This window comes from Desmodus rotundus, chromosome 5, assembly GCF_022682495.2.
Source record: "Desmodus rotundus isolate HL8 chromosome 5, HLdesRot8A.1, whole genome shotgun sequence".
Classification (NCBI taxonomy): Eukaryota; Metazoa; Chordata; class Mammalia; order Chiroptera; family Phyllostomidae; genus Desmodus; species Desmodus rotundus.
In genome coordinates, this window is record NC_071391.1 from 152703326 (window position 1) to 152717554 (window position 14229).

The window sequence follows — 14229 nt, forward strand, 5'->3', positions numbered from 1 at the left end:
GCCGCCTAGGCGCGTGGGGCGCTGGAGTCCCGAGCCGCGAGCGGGGGAGGGGACGTGGGTGGTGGCTGGAGGCCGCCCGGGCCAATCGCAGATCCGAAGGCTCCTCCCCAGTTCCCCCACTTTGCTCCAGAAGGTTGGGGGAGGCGGGAACAGGCGGCGCCCTGCCTCGTCTGCGCCGCGCTAGGCCGCCGCCTTGGGACTACAACTCCCGACAGACCCTGCTGCCGGGCTGGGGTCCGAGTGGGGACAGAGGGCGCGGCCGGGGAATCCGCCGACTCCCCTGGTGACCTTCCCCGCGTTCCTTTGGGTTTCCATGGTGACTCCCGACGGTTCACAAAGCACTGGCTCTTGGACAAACTGATACGATGCATGGGTCCCCAGGAGGGCTACGAGGCGGACCGCCTCCCCTCCTCCTGCAGAACCCCACCCGAGGGGCTGAAACAATGCCCGGCCGCCTCTCCGGGGCGGTGCAGGCCGGGCAGGAGCCTCCTGGTTCCCGCCACGACCCAGTCCGACGCCTTCGAAGAGGGCACTCCGCGGGATTCCAGGATGCAGAGGGCGGAGGCGGTCATTATGGGGAACTGTTCTCACTTACAAAGTGGACGGCCACTCCGGGCCACCTACGTTTGCATCTTCCCCCTGTTGTGGCCTCAACCCGAGTTCACTCTCGGTGGCGCTGAGCTGGGGCTTCTCCAGCCAGAGCTCTCAGGTTCAGCCGCCTGTCCTGACACCCCTTATTCAGGGGATGGTGAAGCCTCTGGAAATGTGTAATAACTCAATTTACATTTACTTCACCTGTTTTCTTCACGTTTGAAAAGTACACATAATTTATTAAAAAACAAACGAAGAAACAAATCTTAAAGAGAGAGGATCATTACGCCCTGAACCCCTCTCAAGACTTTACCGTGTGCTATTTTATGTAATTGTAATAATACACATACGGTTTAGTAGTTTGCCTCGTTTCACTTAATGTCACCCCAAAGGCACTGCTGTTGATATGATGCTAAAATGCAGCACTGAGTCCATACTTCCAACCCCATCCCGGGGTCCCCGGGGAGCCCCACTGGGCTCGTGCAGAAGCTCCTCCTCTGCCCGGCCAGAGAATGGGTGAAGGTGAGGGAGTTCCCTGACTGCAGCAGCACAGCCCGGAAAGGTGCATCCCTCTGCGGGAGGTTTTCAAACAAAATGGTGTTTCGCTATTCTGGAGAGCGCCCCCTCCCCTCTCAGCAAAATCTGCGCGGGCGCTGGCCCGCAGAGCCCGCGGAGGTGAGGTGGCCGTGGGCCGCTCTCCTGGCTGTCCCTTTGCGGTGGGCTCAGGACCTGGATCAGGCCACGTGACGTTGGGGGGATGTACTGCTGGATTACCTCCCTGGAGTTTCCACACCTGCTGGGCGGAAGGTTTCCTTTTCTGCCCTCTCCCTACCCTCACCCAGTCGTTAGTTTATGCAGGGAGCCCCCAGATGAGCCTAGGGTCCACCCCACAGTTCCCATAACCCAGGGGAGCCTAGGATGTGGGTGTGAAACTTGAGGGAGTGGCTCTTCCTTTCCCCACTGCTTCATGGTAGGGCACTGCCCTGTGGATTCCTCCAGGAGCTAGCCAAACTCTGTACTGACCCAGGGATTTAGGCAAAATGGATCGCACCTCCTGGAGGCAAAAGGGGTCCCAGATCCACCTACCCGCAGCAGCTGCGTCCGCTGGCACGTTCCCTGCTGCACTTTTTGCCTGAGGGGAGGGAGCCCTCTAGTGGCAGTAAATGTTTTCTGCAACATTTAGTGGACCTCGTTTGGATTCTTGCTTCTTTGCTTTCTTGGGCAAACCTCTTTCGGTCAGAAAAAGAGCTGCCTCGAAGTCATCTGTCGACCTGGGACATTGATGAAAGTCACACCCAAACCCGAGGTTGTAAATGTCCCCAGTAGTTTATTTTATCTTTATTCTATTTATAATCTATTCTCTCTTTCCTGGAAAATAGAAAGAACACAGAGTGTGGTTCACACATCCCTAGGTTGGAATCCTTGCCATACTTTCTGGGTACTTGACCTTGGAGAGTTACTTAATCCTTCTGAACTGCAGCTCCCCCACAGGAGGTGGGAGTCATAATAATTCTTTTAACCTTGCTGTGATAATTACAGGAGGAAATGCACATAAAGGGCAGAGTATACTACCTGGCATATTAGCATGCACTCAACAAATGTAGCTATTATTATTCATCTACTTAACAACAAATGGTTATTGATCAGTGTGAAGGACAGAAGAAAATGAGTGTCCTGTTGTAACAGCCACAAAAGGCAATATGTTGTGACTTCTATGATAAAGCTCCTATGACCAGTTTACATAAGGCGGAACAGAATTCAGGCAGGAGAGAAATCAGTTCTGAGCAGATCATCAGGGAATGGAGAAGCCGAATCTGGATTTCACCCGGGTATTGATCTGATGGATGGTTCTAAGCAGAGGTCTGAGATTCCAGGATGAAGGAGTCAAAGCCTGTGGATGGAGAAGCTGAGGGGTGTTTGGAAGACAGCTGAGGAAACACCGTCGCTTGAAAATCAAGTCCATGAAAGGGAGTGGTGGGAAGAGAAGGGATATACAGATAGGCTGGTGGGAAGTTCAGGGCTACTGGCTTTTATGAGTAAATGTGTTTGGAGTTCCACTTGCCTTAACCACAAGCCTCCGAATACCGGGCAAATGAAGGGTCACCATAAAAGGGGGAGGGAGGAAAGACTGGTAGGTGTTTTTAGAGCAGGTCATTTAATCCTTCCCACTCCACAGAGCAGGAAGCATTGCCCATTTCCTACAGATACGGAGATGGGACTTAGGTTCAGTGACTTGTCTGGAGAGTCACACTGCTATAAGTAGTGTGATCTGCCCGGCGCAAGCTGAGCCCTTCCTGCGCCAGCACGCCCTTGCCTCCAAGTCCTCCAGAAGGCTGACAGACTGTGGGGACCGTGAATGACTCTCAACGAGAGCCTGTGCCAAGTCATGGCACCCAGGTGGTCCTTCCTTTGCAGTTTCAACCTGTTCCTCCTTGAGGTGCCCTTTAACAAAGGGTGTTCTCCAATATTCCTGAGGAGCCTGACATCTACCTAGCCATTAAAAAAAATGGTGAGCCAGCAGTCAAACCTCTATATTGAAGTCAGTGCCAAAGGGTAGGAGCCCAAAGAGTCTGGAAAGCCCAAGCAGGGAGTTGGGGCAGGGGGCGCACGGCACAGCATCAGAGGCACTGGCTCTGAATCAGACTGTTGTGACGTTGAACCAGACACGAACTGCAAGCCTCAGTTGCCTCATCTATAACCTGGGCTAACAGTACCCATCTCTCAAGGCCATGGTCAGGGTAGATGGTACAATGCCTGCAGCTGCAGACCCTCCAATGTATGATATTTATTATAACTTGGGCGACAGAGAAGGGTGCTTGGTGAGCAGTTGCAGTAAAGTGTGAAGGTAAAAGTCTGCTTGTCGGCTCAGCAACAGCCACTGCGGATAATCCAGGGGAAGCTTGCCGGGGAGAGAAGGGGTGGGGGTGGCTAAGAGGAGGGGCAGCGGGGTCCAGGGTGGGAGGGAATTCTCCCAGCTTTGAGGACAAGGCCGTGCTTGTGGAAGAGTAAGAATGCCCATGGACAGCAAGAAGCTCAACGCAAAGGGGATAAACAGACATGTAGAAGGATCGAAGAGGGGGAGTGTGGGGAAGGGGAGAGGGGAAGACTGGGAACACAGGAGGAATGTGGGTGCACCCTGGGAAGGAGACAAGAGCAAACACGGCAATGCACAGAGGACACCTCGCAGCCTGAGACTTGCTGGAGTTCCAGAGCCTGCAGCCGGGACAGCCCTGGCCCTGCTCAGCACTGCCCGGGCTGCTCCCATTGTCCCCATTATTCAGGCAGGGGCACTGGTGGCATTGTCTTGAGCTGCTCCATTCAAAGGCCTTCCAGGGGCCTGGCCCTGCTTGGGTCTGTGTGGAATTCGACACCTGGTGGGAAATACCAGCGTGCAGCTGAGATGGGAAGTCCTCACTTGGGAAAGGCACTGAGCTCCTGGGCTCCCGCGCACCCGTCTGTAAGACGACGTCAATCCCGCCTGTCTGTCTACTTCCTGGAGTGCCGGAGGTTGTGTGCAGAAGCCAGGTCCTCATAAGGAATTATAAAATGTCAAGATGATGACTGATGTTAAATGTAGCTCAAAGGTGAAAAGGGTTTTCCCCCACTGACTCCTTTCAAAGAAAAATTTAGAGGAAATTATTTTGAAGTGCTTTGATCTTCTTGGCAGCAAAGCACTGAATAAATTAGAGATGTCATGGTACATTAGTCCCCACACTTTGGAACTGAGGGTGACCAATTTTGTTCAAAGCTGGTGACCACCTTTCAGGATCTCTTAAAATCTCTGAGCCCCACCAAGTCCTCACCTCCAAGGCTGCTCCCCTCTGAGCCACCCTCACATAGCCATCCTGAAATAGGCCCTGGGGCTCCTTGTGACGGCCATTTGAATGCCACCACCGTTTATGTGGCTGTGCTCCTTGCCTGGGACTGGGGCATCCATTCCCGTGACTTGGGTCTGCACCTCGGTCAAGCCCCGCCTCTGCCATGTGGCTACTCACATTCCCTGAGGGCATGACCATGGAACCCTAACCGAAACAGTGGCTGCCATTTATTGGGTGCCAGGCACTTTCCTAGCATCGCCAAGTTCAATCCTCACGGTTCCTCAGTGAGGAGCTTCTCCCTCCTGTCTGCCGGACCCCAGGGGCTGCAAGGGACTCTGTAGCTGGGACTTAGAGGGAATGAACGACTTGCCCTAGTCACTGAGCTACAGTCATAGTCAGGGGTCACACTTGGGGCTGTGGCCTGGAAGAAAGGCCCAGGTTTCTCCCTGTGGGTATTCTGTTACCTCGTGAGTCCTAACACAGACCCGTCCCAGAGTTATCAGGAGGAAGAGGTGAGGATCCACCTCAGGGAAAGCCCTGGGAACACAGGTTGTTTACCAAAGTGGGGTTTCTTTAAAAGATTTTATTTACTTTTGGACAGAGAAGGGAGAAAAAGAGGGGGAGAAACATTGATGTGACCCACATCCCCACCGGGGACCCAGCCCACAACCCAGGCATGTGTCCTGACTGGGAATCAAACCGGCGATCCTTTGGTTCGCAGGCCGGCTCTCAATCCAGAGCCACACCTGCCAGGGCCAATGTGTTCTTTTTTTATAGTTGTTACCTAATTTCAATGCCTGCACAACTATGGTCAGTGTGTGATCTAGTTGGATTCATTTTCCTTTGGGTTCCTTCCTGGGCCCATGGCCTGCCAGTGGAAAATGCTGATGGGTCCGGGAAAGTGGGAGGAAAAAGGAGACATTTTTCTTTTGTAAAGTTTCGAGGGGCCTTTGGCCGCACAGCAGCAGGGGAGGAAAGGGCTTCCCGGTGGCAGCAGGGAGGCTGCACCTGCGGCTCTGGCACAGTGCCGGCAGGGCCCTGCTTCCAGGGCAGCGTGAGCTGGGCTTCGGGTGCGGGCAGCTCCCCGGTTTTGAGTGGCAGCTCTCTTCCCTTTTGCTCTTCTAGCCCTCCACGACTTTATCGTGACCAAATCCCTTCCATTAAATTCCTCCGCTTGAACTATCTAGACTGGTTTCTGTTTTCTGAGTGAACACTGACTGAGATGCTATAAAAGATAAGTAAAAAAAAAAAAAAAAAAAAGAGGGAGTTCTTGTATTAACTATGTGAAAGCAGAAATAAAAATTGAATGGAAAGGTTAGAAGATAATGTTGATGGGATCACCCAGAAAGTAGAGATAAACAAAAACAAAAATCCAAAAATGTGAGTGCCCAACTCTTATACACTGTTACACTACATAACAGTATGTAATATGGTTATACAAGGACAGTATGTGACACTGTCCCGACGTGAGTCACTTTCCTCATGCGACTGTACACGCCTCCAGTCTAGCATCTGAATGAGATGCGCGGATGTGTGTTGGTTGTGGCATCCTGGTCAGTGCAATTTGGAAAAAAAGCTAGAGAAAGACAATAATCTTGTCATTAATAACACTCTGACAAGAACTTTAAATATATTCATAGACAAGCTTTATTTGAATTCTTGCATAAATAGAAGTCGAGGTCAAACAAGGTTTTCCCAAAGGGTTAACTTGTATCAAGCGATAGAACTTGGCCCTTCCCTTTACTTTGTCTCTGAGTTCAGTTGACTAGTCCGCCCTCGCTAATTGGCTTTACCCCCCACAAAATCTAAAAATCTTCGGGTAGCGTTCCCCATTTGTGTGGAAATCTCTTAAAGTGCTTTCAGTTACAAGAGAAGGACAAGGTTCTCATCGCTCGTATGCTACTCCACTGGAGACAAAAACACGCCCTCGAGGCTCGTGCTTAAATTTTAGCTGTTTGCAAACAGTGTACAAAGAACTTAATGTTAACGCACAAAACATACATGTATGCTGTAACTTTGCTTTAAACATTTTTCATTAAAGAATTATTTATATTTTTATTATCGATCCACAAAGAATTTATAAAAATATCTGTCAATACATTAAAAAGACACTTGAAAATCCAGGAATGAAAAATTCTGAAGTACAAACTGTGCTACATCTTCTGTGACTTACAAATAATAAAATTCCACAAGTTAGAATTTGAGTGATTTTGATAGAAATTTACTAAGAAGAATCGGAATATCAAACCTTAAAAGATTTTCAATTTTCACCCCAGAGGAGTTTTTGAAAAGCTGTAATGCGTTGGCAGGCCCAGGCCGCACAGGCCCTTGCTGCCGCCACTGATGAAGTTGACCTGAAGAACAGAGGTGTGTGCTGGATGCGCCAGGCTCTTCCTCGCAGCGGACCAAAGCGGTCTTCTCTTATTTTTTCCCTTTTGTGTTAAACAGAAGTAAATATACATATGGTAAAGACTTGAAATGGCCTGGGAAGATCTAAAATAACAAGCAGATATCAGCAAATCTGATGTGTCCGAAATCGCTAAGTAGTCATATGAATAATTTACAAACTGAAGGCAACCTTGGAGCCCCTCTGTCTGAAAACAGTCTCAGGCCTCTGGAACCGCGCTGGTTTTCTCCTGCGTGTCCTCAGCTGCAGAGGACAGCCGTGCGGCCTGCTCCTTTTCAAAACAACCAACTGCAAGAGCGACAGGCGCACTCTACTCAGAGTCAACGAGTCCAGGCGGCAGCTCGGACTCCATGCCGGGGGTCCCTGGTGTCTTCCCTGAAATGAAGGAGTCACATTTACTAACAAGGCATTTTCAAAAGTAAGAAAGCCTTCTCTTAATCAAAACGAGGTCGCCTGGTCCTTACAAAACGGGGAGGCTTAACTCTGACAGAAATTCGGGCTGTCTGGTCATTACTTTAGGGTGTGAGCCATAGCGTCCCAAGTATTCAAGGTAAAACCAGGTCAAACTTCTCAAGAACAAAGGGAAGGCAAGTCAGCAAGGGACTAAGGATGGAGAAGAGACATTCCTTCAGAGAAACTGCCCCCTCCCCACTGATGAGAAGCCCAGTGCTCGCCCGCCCACCCCACCTCTGGTGAGCAGGACAGGTGTACCGGGGCAGGCGCAGCTCAGCCGAGCCCTTCCTCGATGCCTCGGATCCTCCTGGCCAGCTGCACATCCTTCGGGAAGAGAGTAACACGGCCGGCATGTAGGGACAGGAGGTAGGCATCCTCAAAGAGATGCACTAGAAAGGCTTCTGCCGCCTGGGGACAGAAACAGAAGTAGACTGACCTAGGCCAGGGCGCACGGCCACTTTCTCCTTGGGGACCCGCTGAACTTAGTCTCTGAGGGCTCACAGGACTAAAGGAAAGCCTGTTCCCAGAATGAGACTGAACTGCCTGGGTTTCTGCTACCGCCAGACCAGACCCAGCCTCCAGACCCTGGGTGTTCTTGGGGCTTTTTTCAAGGAGGCGGGAGTCAGTGTGACATGCCCCACAGCCCACCCAGTGCATTCCAGAACACCCTTCTCCCATACTCACCCCTCCCCCACTGTACCGTGGCCCCTTACCTCTTGTAGGGCCAACAGGGCGTGGGCTTGCCAATTGAAGTCTACACCACGAGTGAATTTAACACATATTTCTCTTGCCTGTGAAGGAGTAGAGATGGGAGGCAAAGGAGAAGGGGAATGGGGGCGGGGGAGCAGAGTAAAAGAAGAGACTCCAGGGAAGATAAGACCCTCCAGTTAGCCTCCGGGAGAGAGGAAGGGATCTCCCCGGGAAGGGCAGGGATGAGAGGGTTTTATTTCCATAATCAAAGAACACTGTTTCAAAGGTGGTGGGGGTTGGAAATTTATTCCATAAAGAATTGGAAAGTACCTGGGCAGTCCCTATCTTTTAGAAGATAGAGTCCCCTACTAAGTTAGAGAAGAGGTCACTTGGCCATTTGGGCAAGAGGCGACAGGGTTCCCAATACCTCGGAAACTTAAAGAAAGGATGCAGCATAGGGGTGGGCAGGAAGCCCCCTGCAGCTCACCAGGCGGCTGAAAGGGGTCTTCCTTAACAAAAGGTGTGTGGTCTTCTGAAGATTTTTGATCTCCTTCAGAATCAGATGTCTCCGCCGACGACGGAAGGAAGTGCCTGAGCAAAAGAGTTGGGTCATACAGGTGAGGTGCAGTGGGGAAGGGGGAGCCCCGCAGCTTGGCTGTCCCATAATATGGTCCACAACAGCAGGGGTTTTGTTTATTTTATTCACTGCGGTTATCTTCAGCGACTGGAAAACAGCAGAGGGGTGCTAAATAAGTACTTGTTAAATGACCGAATGACCCTTTGAGGGTCTTACTGACCCTCAATAACGACCCTTTGAGGGTTTGAGGGTACTATCTTAAATGCCTTTCCTGACTCCCAAGCCCTTGCAAGCTGATGGGTCACCTCCCTCGGCTGGGCTCCACAGTACTTGGTACACCTCTTCTATCTTTCCCGCCTCGACTGGAAACCCAGTTATTTTGCTTTTAGGGCTCTATTTTATTTTATTTTTGGAGCTGGAAGGAATCTCAGAGAGTATCTAGTACAGTTCCCTCGTCTTGGTTATCCTTAGGCCGGAAGAGGTGAAGACATTTGGCCAGAGTGCATTAGCGGCGACGGCGGGGCCCTCAGAAGTGGCATAACTCAGTACCAACGCCAGGCCATTGGGCCCAACGTCTAATTCCAACAACAATAAAAAGAAAGAAATCTAAAAAAATTCCCAAAAGTAGAAATCAAAAAAGTCAAACTCTTTGACTAGAAATTAAAAACACAGGAGCACAAAAAATAAAAATATTTCTAACTCTTGGGCTAAAGAGGAAACGTCATTGAAAGGAGCCTATTTAGAAATGACTAAAAATAAAATTTTACATCTCATAACTTATGAGATAGAGCCAAATAGTACTAGAAGAAAATGTGTACCCTTGAGATCTGTTAGAAAACAAGAACATTAAAAGATATCTGACCTAAGTGTCAACCCAAGTATTAGGAAGAGAATTATTAAACTAAGCCAAAAGAGCCCTGACCAGTGCGGCTCAGTTGGGTGGGCATTGTTCTGCAAAGCGAAAGGTCGCTGGTTTGATTCCGGTAAGGGCACGTGCCTAAACTGTCAGTTCAGTTCCTGGTCACTGGGGGTGTGTTGGAGAGACACCAGATGGATGTTTCTCTCCCTCTTTCTCCCTCCCTTCCTCTTGCTCTAAAAATAAATACACAAAATCTTAAAAAAAAAAAAAAAAAAAAAAAAAAAAGAGCCCTGGCCGGGTGGCTTAGTTAGTTGGAGCATCGTCCTGTGCACCAAAAGGCTGCAGGTTCAATTCCCAGTCAGTGCACATACTTAAGTTTCCGGTTCAATCCCGAAACTTAGGGTCAGGGTGCATATGGGAGGAAACTGATCAATGTTTCTCACATCGTTATCTCTCTCTCTCTTTCTTCCCCTGTCTCTAAAATCAATAAACATACCCTCGGGTGAGGATTAGAAAAAAAATATTTTAAGTAAGCCAAAAGAAGGTAGAGCCAAAGAAATATTCAATAAAAGGAATTAATGAAAAAAGAGTACAACAAAAAACAGGTGAGCTGATCCATAAACTAAATCAAGGACCAATAAAAATAAAAGAACCTCCGATAAGTTGAATGAAGAATAAAAACGAAAAAAAAAAACCCACAAAAACATTTGGAAGGGAAAAATCAGCTTCAGAAATGTTACTCAAGGTGCAGCCAAGAAAAGAGAATCCACACCAAGTAGTTCGATAGAAGGGACTGAACCCAGTGAACTCATTGCAAAGGGTCAGAGGCGCTGCCAGAGCAACTGGGGCCGGTGGGGCCATTCAGAGATGCCCTGGGCCAAACAGCTGGCAGCGCACACTTTCTCCCTGGGTCACGCAACGTGGGCCAGAAACGCAGGGCCTGTCTAGGGGACTGGTGACATTTAGGAGGAGGAGGGAGGCGCATGCCCAGGAAGCCGGGGACTGGCACCCACCTTCCTCCTCACCCCCAGTCAGCAGCCCAGGCCCTGGGGGCGCCTCTAATACACAGACAGCAGGACAAAAGGTCACCAAACAATTTCAGATGGCCAACGCCACGAGACGGGAACAAAACTCAACAAACCAGAGAAATCTGAGTCCACAGAGAAAAGGGACAGAGACTTGGAGAGAAATGGACATCAGAACCTGGGGGGCGGTAAAGGGGAGATATGAAGCCACGACCCGAGAACAAGGGTCAGGAAAAGCAGCTGACGAGAGCTCGTGGGAAAGGACTGGGATTAAACATTGGGTGGTTGGGTCTTGAATGCCAGCAGGCGCCGGGGTAATGGGAAGCCATGGAAGGGTTTTAAGCAGGGTGGGGGCGCGATCCGCTCACACTGTGAAGACCATTCCAGCTGTTGTGTAAGGAGAGGGGCACGCGTGGAAGGGGAGTGGTGGCTGGGCTAGGATGCTGGTGGCTTGGACCAGGCTGGGGGTAAAAAGTGGGGTGATTAAGGATACATATGGAGGTAGAATTGCCTGGACTTATGTTTGGATTGGACATGGAGGTGACAGAAAGGGACTTCTCCCAGCTTTCTGGCTTGAACACCTGCGTGGGCAGCTGTGCCATTTACTGAAGTGGGGAAAAGTGGGGGTGAAGAGGTGGAGGGCAGTCATCAGAAGTTCAGCCTTTTCAGTATGCTTAGTGTGACGTACCCAGGAGCTCTTGGGAAGAAGGCAGTTGGCTGTAGGTATCTGGGCTGGAAATAGCAACGTGAGAGCTGTCGATGTGTGAGTGGTACCGGAGTCGCGGGAGGGGAGGAGGCCCCCTGGGGAAGGGGACGAAGGGAAAGAACACCAGGGAGGTCCAGCAAGTTACTGAAGACAGGTGGCCCGGCTTAAGCAACGCTGAGCGGAACTGCGGAGTGTGTGGTACCACGGAGCCGAGGGGCAGAGCGTTCCAAGGAGAAAGTGGTGCACTGGGTCAAAGGCTTCTGAGAGGCACAGTAAGAAAAAAAACACAAACACGTCTATTGGGTTTGGCCACACAAAAGCAGCTGGTGACCTTGGCAAGAGGAGTTCAAGTACACTAGAGGTAGGGGTAGTCGGACTGAATGAGCGGAAGGATGACGGAGAAGGCGGGCCCCAGACGCGCGTGTGCAGACTTAAGTCTGGCTGCGCCAAGCAGGGCACCCTGCAGGGCAGCAGAGAGCGCGACGCAGCACAGGCGCCGAGGCCCGCAGGCCGGCGTTCCCGCTGGGCGCACACCTCCCAAAGGCCGCAAGGTGAGAGCTCTCTGCTGGAGGTGAGAGCCCGGGTTAAGGCTCAACACAGCCCCTTAGGGTAGGAAGAACAAAACGAACCTAGAAGGAAGGGCATCTGCTAACAGTAGAATTGTTGTTTGAAATAATCACAAAAAGCAGCCAGGAATTTTGCAATTTTAAAAAAGCACAAACACCGACTTGTAGAAAGCCTGTGCCCGCCAGAACCAGCTGTGCGACCTTCTTCAAGGCACCTGGTCTGTCAACGCCTCAGGGTTCTCGTCTGTAAAGTGGTCACAATATAAAGTGGAGATAACTCGCGTGCAGAATCTAACACAAGGCCTAGTTAGGGGTGCGCGCTCAATAAATGCGAGTAGTATCAAGAACTAGCATTAGGAGCCGGGTAGTCTGGGCCAGACCCCTCTCCTCCTCGGAACTACCTTCCCTCGTCCTTCGCCCGGCCCTGGAACTTGGGACCTGCCGCGAGCGGATGCCGGGGGACCTGCGGACCTGCGGACCAGGAGCCGGGAGATCGGGCTCATCCAGGTTCGGTAAGGAGCCTCGGTTTTCTCGTCTGTGAAATGGGCACGCGGACTCGGCCGCGTCCAGCTCACAGACAGGCTGCTGGGGGGCCGGCTCGGGGGGACAGGGGCCGAGGCCGGTTACCTGTGGAGGGGGCTGGACGTGGGGCGGCGGGGGTCGGGCTAGCGGCGCGTCTCCTGGGGGTTTCAGTCTTGCGCTTCCGGCGGCGCGGGCCCATGGCTGACGCGGAGGGTCTCGGCCCCGCGGTTCCTTCCCCGCCTTCTGGGTTCGGGGGCCGAGGCTGGCGTCCAGGACAGGTCTAGGAGCGCCCCGGCCGCGTGCGCCCGCAGAGCTGTGCGACTGACTGGGGTTCAAACGGCCCGCCCCGCCGAGTCGGGCTGGCGTTTTTTAAAACCCGAATCCTGCGACTCCCAGTGGCTGCGGGGGGGACCAATGAGAGCACAGGCGGAGATGCTGACGGTGGCGGTGATAGGAAGAAGAAGCGGGGACCTGGCAGATCGACGGTGCAACCAGCCAATAGACACTTGGAGAAGTGAAAGGAGGAGGGAATTTCTCCCGCCCTCTACTTGTTAGTGGCGGTGCTGTGAGACTTATGTCCTCGGGTGCCCTCTTGTGGCTGTGCTGTGAGACTTACGTCCTCTGGTGCCCTCTGGCGGGGAAAGGGAAGATCAATTCCGGAGATGTAGATGTGATTGTAGAACGCGTTTCTCTAGACAAATCACTTCGCTCAAACATTTTGTGTTTTGCCCTATCAACCCAGTGATGGCATTTAAAGATAATGAGACTACAGAGAATGGGACAACCCCTTGTCGCTCCCGTGATCCTGCAAATATGACTCAGAAGCCGCTTTAACTGCGGGTACGTTATTGATGATTAGGGTCCTGGCACAGCCAGGATTGGGGCTCTGAGGATGGGGTCAGACCAGACAGACCTCAGCACTATTCTTGGGCCACACTCTCTAGCATTACAATAGAATTAATAGGATCGTGCCATGGAAACGTCACCTTCCCTTCCTGTTGCAGATAATCCGCATTCAGGTCAAATGTACAACTGGGTAGTGAGCATAAGCGGATTTTACTTTCTAGGCTGTGCTTTCTTGCATTTTCTAAATGTTCTACAGTTAGTGTATACTATAATCAGGAAAAATGTCATTACAAAATTAGCGATTTTGCAGAACCCCTGGGGTTCACTGCAGACACAGTGGAAAACATTTGGTCAAAAAATTAAACATAGAATTAGCTTATGATCCAGCAATTCCACTTCTGGGTATATACTGAAAAGAATTCAAAGCAGGGACTTGAACAGTTACTGCACCCCAATATTTATAGCAGTGTTATTCATAATAGCCAGAAAAGTCCAAGTGGATGTATACATAAACAGGTTGTAGTATATACAATACAATGGACTACGATTCAGCCTTAAAAAGACAGTAAATTCTGGCACATGTTACAACATGGATGAACTTTGAAAGCATTCTGTTAAGCAAAATAAAGCAGCCACTAAAAGACAAATATTGTACGATTCCACTTGTATGAGGTGCCTACAACAAATTCACAGGCAGAAAGTAGGATGGTGGTTCCCAGGGAGTGGGGAGGGGGTGGTAGGGGTGGGGGGGAAAGGAGTGGGGAATTAGTGTTTAATGGACACAGAGTTTCAGTTTGGGAAGATGAAAACATTCTGGAGGTGCATGGTGATAGTTATGAACAATGTAAACATTATTTAATGCCACTGAATACAATTAATACTGGTTAAAACACTAAGTTTTATGTTGTGTATATTTCACAACCGGAAAGAAATAAAGAGAAGGGAGGAAAGGGAAAGAATGTTTAATTGAACCCTTTGAGGTGCAATCAAATCCCAGAAATATGATTGGTTTTCAGTGACCCGGGTCAACACAGAGACAAGAGGCCAGGCCAGCCCCAGTCCTCAGCACCCCTGAGTCAGACAAAGCAAGTCTTCACTCATTAATTCTGCCTTAGACATAGAGCTCCTACCTTGCTCTACTGAAGTAGAAAGAAAGGTAGAAGAAAAGA

At 50.6% G+C, this 14229-nt stretch overlaps 1 protein-coding gene across 1 annotated transcript; it reads right to left on the reverse strand.

Annotated features, from left to right (window-relative positions):
* Positions 1-6032: 6032 nt before the first annotated feature.
* Positions 6033-12560, reverse strand: CENPA (centromere protein A). Its single transcript, XM_024552445.4, has 5 exons — positions 12320-12560; positions 8447-8550; positions 7983-8060; positions 7528-7677; positions 6033-7191 (listed from the first exon to the last, which is right to left on the reverse strand). Exons 1-4 carry the CDS (start codon positions 12411-12413, stop codon positions 7543-7545), a joined length of 411 nt encoding a protein of 136 aa, XP_024408213.1. The 5' UTR covers positions 12414-12560; the 3' UTR covers positions 6033-7191; positions 7528-7542.
* Between the last annotated feature and the right edge of the window lie 1669 nt (positions 12561-14229).

Coding starts and splice junctions, on each gene's coding strand:
- CENPA (XM_024552445.4), bottom strand. CDS start 12,413: ATGGGCCCGCGCCGCCGGAAGCGCAAGACTGAAACCCCCAGGAGACGC. Junction 8,551..12,319: donor ACGTCCAGCCCCCTCCACAG/GTAACCGGCCTC, acceptor TCTTTTGCTCAG/GCACTTCCTTCCGTCGTCGG. Junction 8,061..8,446: donor AGACCCCTTTCAGCCGCCTG/GTGAGCTGCAGG, acceptor ACTCCTTCACAG/GCAAGAGAAATATGTGTTAA.